The following is a 9,729-nucleotide window of genomic DNA, read 5'->3' as shown; positions in this document are numbered from 1 at the left end:
ATCATTTGTGTTATTTGGGATCTAAAATAAGCTCTACGTTCTGGGTTCGAGTTATAGAGGGGGCCACCAATTATGAAATAGAGTAGAGAATGTCAAATTTGAAAGCATAGTAGTATATTACGCCACAAGTGTTTTATACAATTTTCCAAATTAGGTGTTAACTTGAAAACAAAGATATTAATTTGAGACAATGAAATGTAATTGGATAGAAATTTCCTTGAAACTGGTTTGGAGAAAATTTTCTTCGACCTACTCTAATAAGTGACAAGTGTCATCTTTCACATATTTTCTTTAATATTTTAATAATCATTTGTTGTTATTTCACTAATTTAAGAATCAAAACATTAATTTTTTAAAAACTTAAAAATATTAAATATCACTTACCACTTATTAAAGTTGGTTGAAAGTTGATTCGAAGAAAATTTGTGTTCAAACGTAATTTGCCTTTTTTTCCCTTGTTCTCTTCGTGAATGAGTTTTGACTTTGTTTTTTTCTTTTTAAATTTAAGCGGATGTCACCACTTTGGTAAGTAACTGTCGCTATTAATGATTACAATATTAATTAAGCTGTACGGCAAAGGAAAACCAAAAAAAGTACAAATTATAAAGGAAACCAAACCAAACCAAAAAGGGTGGAAATTAATTAAGCGCATTTTAGCCATTATGACTAGGTAATAAAACGCCCGGTTTGCTTGAAGTATTTAATTTTAGGGATAATAATTTTTTTTTTTACTCCTTAGGATTTAAACTTTTTATTTTTTCATCTTTTAGATTTCATTTTTATCACAAGAGGTATATGTGATTTTCATAAAAATAGAGATAGTACTTTCGTTAAAATTTCATCCAAAACTTAACGGAATGCCACGTTAGCACCAATCAAATGAAAATCATAGGTACCTCTTGTGATAAAAATGAAACCCTAAAGAAGAAAAAAAATAAAGTGTTTAAACCTTAGGAGGCAAAAAAGTATTTAATCTTTAATTTTAATTTCAGTTTTTTTATAAGAAAGAGAAAATACTCTTATCTCACTTCTATACCATTGAGTTGATGTTGTTGTGCTCACAAGTTATTGGATTAACTTTTATTGAAAGAAGAAAAAATTTAAAAGGCTGATAAACACTGCCATATTAGCCCAGTTATATGAAAGTGAGATGAAAGTTGAGTATTTAACATTATTTAAGTCAAAAAGTTGTCGCTAATGAGTCGTCACTAACAACTTTAGAACTCAAAACGAGATGATAAGTCATCAATGACGATTTTTGTGGTTATGCTAATGACTTATCATTAGCAATGATATATTGTCATTGCTAATAACTAATATAGCGAACCAGGAAAAAATGCCAGTCACATTTGCACTACTACCCCAAAAGAACTAATTAATTTGGAGTTTCCTTAAAATCAAATTAATCAATTATAAAACTTAGTTTCATCTAGTAACCAAGCAATGAAAGAGTTAACACTTGTGACTTTTTTCTAAACCACCCACTTTATGTTAAGTATTACCCACATAGAGAATGTGTGGTTTAAAAGAGTGCTCATAAGTTCTAAATCTCACATTACTTACTTGCTAGGTGAACATGAGCTTTATAATTGATTTTAAGTAAGCTCCAAATTGACTATTCCTTTGAAATGATAGCACATACGTAACTAACGGTTATTACAACTAATTATCACTTACGACTTTAGGTCATTGCTTAATTATGGATGAAAACTTTATTTCATTGCTAAAGCAACAATTAGCTAGTTGTTAATAATCAGTTATCAGCAACGTTGTCACTAATAGCATTTTTATTATAGCCTGTGCGCAAAAAAAAAAAAAAAATCCCACTATGACATATAAGCAACAATGCTTATTGGCATGTTTGGAATGTGTTTGAGGAGCCTAAAAATGATTTTAACATTTAAAAAGTCTGTTTGAAAAAAAAAAAAATTCATTTAATAAAAAAATTAAAAGCGTTTTTAAGGGCCCAAAAAGCTTAAAAATGACAAAAACGCACTTTTGACAAAAACTTAAAAATGAAACTTTTTTTCAAAAGTTATTTTTGACTTAAAAATTCTATTTCTCAAACGTAATTCCAAACAAGCTGTATATAAGTTATTTTTCCTGAAATTAGCGACAATCCAAAAAAACATTGCTAAAAATCACTTATTAGCAACGACTCTCGAAAGTCGTCGCAGGTAAGCACTAATAAGTAACATACTCAAAAGTCGTTGCTAAAATCTCGTTAACTTGAGAGAGAGGGAGAGAGGAATAGGCACTACATAGGTGATAGGACATTAAACTGGGCCAGACAGAGACAACAATTGCAAGGCTTGGCCCATACTTTGTCTTTGAACATAACAGGTCCATGCATACCAAAAGAGGTCCAAAACTGGCATATGCCTTAGGGTCTGTTTGAGATTGGGTTAAAGAACTTAAAAAGTACTTTTAGTACCTAGCTGTGTTAAACAAAAGCTGTTTGTAAAAAATTTCAAAAGTATTTTTTCAATTTTTTATTTTTTACTCTAAAAATGATCAAAACGTACTTTTAGCAATTTTTTTTTTTTTTTTTTTACATGTTTACACAAGGGAAGGGGATGAGAGATTTGAACTAGTGACCTCCGCTTCATAAGACGTGGTTCACAGTCAATTGAATTACTCTTTAGGGACACTTTTAATAAAAACTTAAAAATAAAACTTTTACCAAAAAAAAAAAAAAAAAAACATTTTATTTGACTTAAAATATCCAACACAATTTCAAATATGCCCTTAATCAAACACCCCAACCGATCCTTGGGTCGCTCTCGTGCCTTTTCTTTTCTTTCGTACGAATCCAACCATAATTGGAGAAAAAAAAAAAAATACACACCTTTTTGTCTGTCATGACTCATATAGAATCCAATGCCACAATACAATCTCTCTCTTCCTTTTTCCTTTTTATTTTTTTATTTTTAACTGAGCAAAATCAATAATGTCTTGCTTCAAGGGAAAGTATCATGGTAATTATTCAACCTCCTTGCCCTTGTCCTTTATAAGTACTCTATTTTTTTTTTTTTTTCCTAATATGATTTGCATGTATATCAATTTTGGCATTCTATGTTTTTTCTGAGCTATGTGATGAGTTATTCATGTTGTTTGTTTGATCAAGTAGTTGCTAAATGATTAAATAGATATTGAAGTTTTGACACCAACTTGGCGTTTGGTTTGCGAAATATATAACACTTCTCCAACATTTATATTTTCAAGAATGTGATGCTTAGAAATTTGAATTTTTAAGAATATGACTAAACTCGCATTTGAGAATGATTAGTAATTTGATAGGATTCGAAGACTTTGAAACTCTCATATTTGGTTTACTCATAGGCATCCTATAGGAATTGTTTATTCTTCTCAAAATATCATTATGTTTCTTTCTTTTAAGTGTATAAAGTTGTTTGATACAAAATTAAGCAACTTTGTTTACTTATTATAGTTCAATGGCACTCATGTTTTTCTCCTTGTTTATGTTGATGACATTATAGTCATTGCCAATGATGTATCATTTTGCAATGAAGGATTTAGGTCTTTTGGGATTTTTCCTGGGTATCCAAGCTTACAGAACTTCTTCAAGCATGTATATATCTTCTTCAATCTAAGTATGTTATTTTTCTTAGAAAAAAAGTATGTTATATTGATCTCCTTGACAGAGTGCATATGTGACATGTCTAAAGCCAAGCCTTGCCATGCTCCTTGTATTTCTAGCTCTAAAGTTGTCTAAATTTGGTGGTGACCAGTTGGACAATCCCTCTGACTATTGTCATGTAGTTGGTGGTTTGCAATATGTCACTCTAACTCCTCCACCTGACATTGCCTACTCCATCAACCAGCTTTTTCAACATATGTAGAGTCCCACAACAACACACTGGACGAGAGCAAAATGTGGGCTGCATTATTTGAAAGGCTCCATTGATTGTGGCCTACATTATAGCAAGAGTACCAATCTTTCTTTACACGGGTTTTATGACTCCGATTGGGCTGGAAATCCCGACGATAACATTCTCTAGTTTGTTAGTCAGCTAAGAAACAAAACCATTATTTCCTTTCCAGCACTGAGGTTGAGTATTGGTTATGGACTCATGGCACTTGTCATTGCTGAGGTGTTTTGGATTCGAATGCTACTGCATGAGCTGCGTATTCCCCTACATTCTCATTCCATATTATGGTGTGACAATGTTGGTGCTATTGCCTTGCATTGGCTTCAAACTCAATGTTTCATGCTCGTACCAAGTATATTGAAGTTGATTTTCACTTCATTCATAAGAAGGTCAATAACAAGGATATTCAAGTGCGTCATCTCTCCACTGTGGATCAATTGGCTTTATGAAGAGCCACATTGCCGCTCGTTTGTGTTTTCTGCTTGACAAACTCATGGTCTCTTCGCCCGTCAGGTTGCGGGGGTGTATTAAAGGATCAACAAGTTTGGACAACAAGAGGGACGCGATGGCAAAAGCTTGAATAGCAAGGTCAATATTAAAATAAAAATCAGATAAGAAGTGTTAAAACATAAATTAAATAATTAAACTTTTAAAATAAGTGATAATTTTAAAAAAAGAAATGAAGAATTTTCATCTATTCTCAACAGTTTAGCTACCTAATATTGAGTTCTAGCCTGTCTAATCTACTCAGACAGCACACTGCATTTAATTTTGAATTTGTTGGTTGATTTGAATTGTTTTTGTAAGAGTATTTACAGTTTGATAATTTGAATTGTCTTTTCTCAGTTTATTAAGTTTGAATTAATGTGCACCATATATATACACTACTGTAAAACACATTAATTGTAATCCAATATATATTAAATCACCACTTATTTCAAAATCTTAAACTTATAAAAAAAAAAAAAAAAAATTAATCATTTGGTTTAAGATGGATTTTGTTTTTGAGTTTTATGGCCCCTGTACATCTTGTTCTGATTTCAACGATTGTTCTATTGATCTGTCACTGGATCACAAAGGAAAGGCAAGTTGAGCAACAGGATGCTACTGTCGCTTGAGAGGAAAGATGGATGAGCTTTGCTGTTCTGCTTCTTGGCGTTTATAGGCTGGCTAGATGTAAGCACAACTTTCAAGGAGGACGCATTGGATTCTTGAACTAGTTTTTCCTATTCTTCAAGGACAATCACTTCAGATTAAAAAAAAGAAAAAAAGAAAAAAAGGACAATCACATCTGGAGTGGCTCATGGAATACTTCTGCTTAGCTTGAGGCTTCTCCCAAAGCACCCATCTCTATCTCTCCAGAGATCCAATGTATCCATCTGGTCTGTGCTACTTGTGTTCTTATCTACCTTCTTGGCAGTTTGTGCATCAAAGATTCTTTGTTTTAAGGGGTGATTGAAATTAGCAAAATGCCAGTGTGAATGCTGTTTGATTATAAATGTTGGACTTTTATCTAGACTGAATTTGTTGCTCCAGTTAGGTAATTTTAGTGCTTTAAATTGTGTGATATCCTCGATATATTGATGCTTCTTGTAGATCTGCCAATTGCCATAGTCACAACAGGTCACTTCTCACATTTACTTCTGATTCTAGACATCAGCAAAACCCATTTTCCCCTTATATTTAGGGATGACAATTCTAATTTGCATGTTGTGTCGAAACATGGATATAAGGGTATATAGGTAACCCTAATTCGACCCGTTTAATTAAAAATTGACTGCCCTGCAATTATACCTCTCAATTTGTTCCTCTCCTTCATCTGGTGTTGAATATTTTCCTAAAATTTACACCTTGCTGATCAGCTTCCTATCATCGATTGGCTTTATCAGTTATCCATAGAGAAGTGATATCTAAATAACAGCCGACAAATTGAAACATTAATTTGTATGCTTTTCACTGGTATTAGATCATGCAGATATGAATTCATTTTACTATTTTAGGGGAAACAATTATTTGATAAGAATAGATCTGTGATAGATATGATGGTGTTTACAGTTACCTTGAAACTGTGACTTGACAACCATGAGAAAAGAAAAGAGGAAAAGATAAAAAGGCTTTTGCATTTCACATCTGTTTCTGAATTGCTTCCCTTATATATCAATGAGAAAATTAACGATCACAAGGACCAAAGCAAGCAAAGAGAGGATATTACCAAAGGGGTCCACGGATCCGCCCATAGAAATGACCTTATTTTCTGCAAAATCACCATTTTGATCTGTTTAATATCATATATCGAAGATACAGTAAAAATTAATAAAATGAATTAACTTGCAAGAGAGCAGGAAGCTTACTACACTCATTTGGGTGGCAAATGCACCTCAACCCAACTCCACAATTGCCATTAGGCTTCTCACACTCATCACAGGGATTTGGTACATGATCAGGAATGTCAAAGGAAATCCTTGTCCCCAGCTCATATCCTTCATAGCTGTGATGATCATCAGCCAAAGATCTATGTATGTGGCTGTAATGTGAGCAATTTAGATGTTTTGGATCAAAACCCACGTTTACCTTTTCAAGATCATCAACAAGAAAGCATGAAGGAGGGAGTTTTGGCTGTTCTTGTTTTTGAACTTGAGAAGAAAAAGCTCCACATGGATGGAAGAAAGAGCAGTTTCTGATGAAGGGTGACATGGGGTGTATTATTTTGTTTGAGCAGTTGAAGAGAAGAAGTGAGTTGGGAAGTGGAGGAGAAGGAAAACCAGCTGAGAGAAGCGAAGGAGAGACATAGTGGAGTGAAGAAGAACAAGGAGGGTGAGAGATGGTTAGGAATTTTGTAGTGTAATTGATGGCAGAGACAGGAAAAAGACCAAGAGAGGTTCTGAAGTATAGCTTCTGGGATTTGCATTGGATCATGCGGTGTAATAGAGATGATGATTCAGTTGAACTTGAATTCAAAAAGGGTGCTTGGATTCGGATTTTGCCACAAAAGCTTTCTTGAGCTATGGAAGTAGTGAAGAACAAATTGAGAATGAAAAGGAGAGGTTTCAGAATATGGAGGTTCTTGGCAGTCAGCATGATTGATCTTTCAATTGGTGAAGAATTCTGCCGGGATGGTGTGTTTGATGATCATAGGAAATGGTATATAGATAAAGGTAGAAAACCAAGCATGTTCAGAAAGACAAAATGTATTTTCTTTTTGATATTCCCCTTTTCCCTTAAAACCTTCTTTTTTCTTACCCTTTATTTGGATTCCCACTTTGGTCTTTAAAGAGATTCAAATTAGGGGTCTCAGTTCTATCCTTAGGGCCTCTTCTTCCCTCTTTCTCTCTTTCTCTGTGCCCCATTCCCTCTCAATCATAGAAATCTATATAATTTTTCCTTGTTTTTTTTCTTTTTGTGCTTTCCTCTCCTTTCTTATCTCAGAATTGTCGAGCTTTTAGTGTCTGTGAAGAAGAAACTATTGTGTGGCAGACAAAAAAGTTATCATGGGACCTCGATTTGACTAAGCAACCGTTCTTAAATTATCAGATAATTACTTGTCTAAACTGTTGTCAATTTGCCAGTTGTGAATCCGTATCCAGTGAAGAAACAAAGTCAAAAAGTAGGTTTATAGCTTTTTTGAGTTCTCCAAATCCAGATTTGCAAAGTAGGTTTTGCATCAAATCCCACCAATCAGGCAACCTGTCTGCTAATGGAAATGTAAAACAACTGTAACATAAATCCACAGTACAAGCTACAGCACACGGTCACTTGTGACATGTCACATAAATAGTAGTAGCAAATTAACACATATATAAGATGCACACAATAATACGACACAGATACTTGGGGGGCCTTTTTTTCTTAATGTTTAAAAGGTTGTTTCTAGATATCAAGCTGGTGCCTTGGCAAGAACAGCTGGGAAATCAAGAAGCACAATTTTCTCAATAGCTGCAGAAAATGTTGCAGAGAATTCGAGGTGATTGGGATGGCCAAGAAATGCAGTGAAGTCTTCCTTCTTGTGAAATGTCATCAAGAATGCATGAGTGAAGCCTTGTCTAAGCATCTCTTGGCTTTCGATGTCCTGCCCCCTGTGAAGAAGAAGAAGAAGAAGAAGTACACACCATCACATAACATTTTTTGGTGATCAAATAGAATGTCTAAAAATAGGCTTGGAGGCTCAAGGGCTCAAAGTATTATTTCTTCTATTTTCTAAGTTCGCACTTTGTTGATTAAATGGAAAAAAGAAAAAAAGAAAAAAAGAAAAGAGCCTGTGCATGCAGAAGAATTAGCAATTTCTTCCACTCTTTGATAATAATAATCGGTGCTGCTTGCTTAGAGCCTGTTTGAAATTTCGTTTAGAGTTTTTAAGTCAAAAAAACGTTTTTTGGGCAAAAGTTTCATTTATAAGCTTTTGCCAAAACGCTTTTAGGTTTTTTGCACCCTTAAAAGCGATTTTAATTTTTTATACCAAATGAACTTTTTTTTTATCAAACAGACTTTTTGAGTGTTAAATGTATTTTAAACTTTTCGAACGCACATCCAAACAAACCTGTACTCATTTTAGGAGGGATTTTTTTTTTTTGTGATGTGACATGAATTTTTCAAAAATAAAATATTTATTAATATTTTGACTTTTTTGAATTAAAAAAATAAAAAAGGAAGTGTAAAAGAGATTTACAAACGGGTCCATCACTGACAAGTATATTGCAGCTCCTCATGACTTTTTGGGTGAAAGAAGCATAATGGTAACCAAAGAAAGGTACCCATATAGATATAGGTACTTCATCAAGGTAAATTGCCCACGGAAAAAGAACTCATGGTGCTTAAGAGTACACTCAGTGTACTTCTTAAGCGTTACGGGTCATTTTTCGGTCAGCAATTGCCTGGATGGAGTATCTTGTGAGTTCCACTCGCTCCTAATCAGCTTTGCCAGTGTCATTTCTCACCAATTTTTCTTAGTATTATGCAGAAAAGAAAAGGAAAGAAAAAGAAAGATTTACCATTCAAAGGACTTGACAGAATCGATCTCAGAAACCAACTTGGTCATCCCATTCAAAATCTCCTCAACCACAACACCTTCCTTGAACTTTGCAATCACCAAATGCTTGAAGTCCCCCATAGCCACTAGCTGCTGCACCCCTGAGCAAAAAGTTAGGCACCAAAGTCCAGCTTATATACACATCAAATGCAACATTATTTGCATGTCAACTTCAACAGTCCCTATCTACCTATATCTCTCCTCTGTCACACCCCATGCCCCATTTCACCTCTCTTGTTGGCAGCAAGCAAGCAATCAATCAACCAAAGAGCCCCGCCACTCCTTTCCCAGACAGTATCTACAGAACAATATTTGTAAAAAGGTACAACCTCATGGGGCTATAAACGCACTTGTTCACCCAACTCCTTTGCTCCATTGTCCAGCCTAATTGTCCTAGCCTTTGCTTTTGCACATGAATGGGGTCCTTGGTGCAAATTTTTTTTTCTTCAAATGAACATTATCATGACATGACAGAAACTTTTCTCTGTTTTTCATTTTCATCACCTTTTTTTTTTCTCCTCTGCAATCCAGAATGCCAACGCTTTCTGCTGGATTTTTCTCCATGTCCTTCCCATGTGCTCCAAGATATATTATTGGGCTGTAATCATGGATGCCATATCCCTACTTATCTTTAAGGAATCTTTAACTCTCCCCTCCCTGCTCTTCCGATGTGGGATTATGATAGAATTTTGTAGGGTTATATATACCTTATGATGCACGTTTTCAGGTAAGACTTCTAGTTCAACTTTGTTGAATACTATTTTGAAAGTATTCATACGAAGTTGTTATATATATATATATATTGGCATGTCT

At 34.2% G+C, this 9,729-nt stretch overlaps 2 protein-coding genes across 2 annotated transcripts; both read right to left on the bottom strand.

Moving 5' to 3' along the window:
- Positions 1 to 4,283: 4,283 nt before the first annotated feature.
- Positions 4,284 to 7,377, bottom strand: LOC132162800 (uncharacterized). The gene is made up of 3 exons (XM_059573028.2): positions 6,245 to 7,377; positions 6,106 to 6,147; positions 4,284 to 4,468 (listed from the first exon to the last, which is right to left on the bottom strand). Exons 1-3 carry the CDS (start codon positions 6,969 to 6,971, stop codon positions 4,284 to 4,286), a joined length of 954 nt encoding a protein of 317 aa, XP_059429011.2. The 5' UTR covers positions 6,972 to 7,377.
- A 217-nt stretch (positions 7,378 to 7,594) lies between these two features.
- On the bottom strand, positions 7,595 to 9,026 carry LOC132164506 (Stress responsive A/B Barrel Domain-containing protein). The gene is made up of 2 exons (XM_059575027.2): positions 8,879 to 9,026; positions 7,595 to 7,966 (listed from the first exon to the last, which is right to left on the bottom strand). Exons 1-2 carry the CDS (start codon positions 8,995 to 8,997, stop codon positions 7,768 to 7,770), a joined length of 318 nt encoding a protein of 105 aa, XP_059431010.2. The 5' UTR covers positions 8,998 to 9,026; the 3' UTR covers positions 7,595 to 7,767.
- Between the last annotated feature and the right edge of the window lie 703 nt (positions 9,027 to 9,729).

The sequence above is a fragment of the Corylus avellana genome, chromosome 8, assembly GCF_965113065.1.
Source record: "Corylus avellana chromosome 8, dhCorAvel1.hap1.2, whole genome shotgun sequence".
Lineage (NCBI taxonomy): Eukaryota > Viridiplantae > Streptophyta > Magnoliopsida > Fagales > Betulaceae > Corylus > Corylus avellana.
Note: the sequence above shows the minus strand (reverse complement) of the source record. Positions and strands in the feature narration are given on the sequence as shown.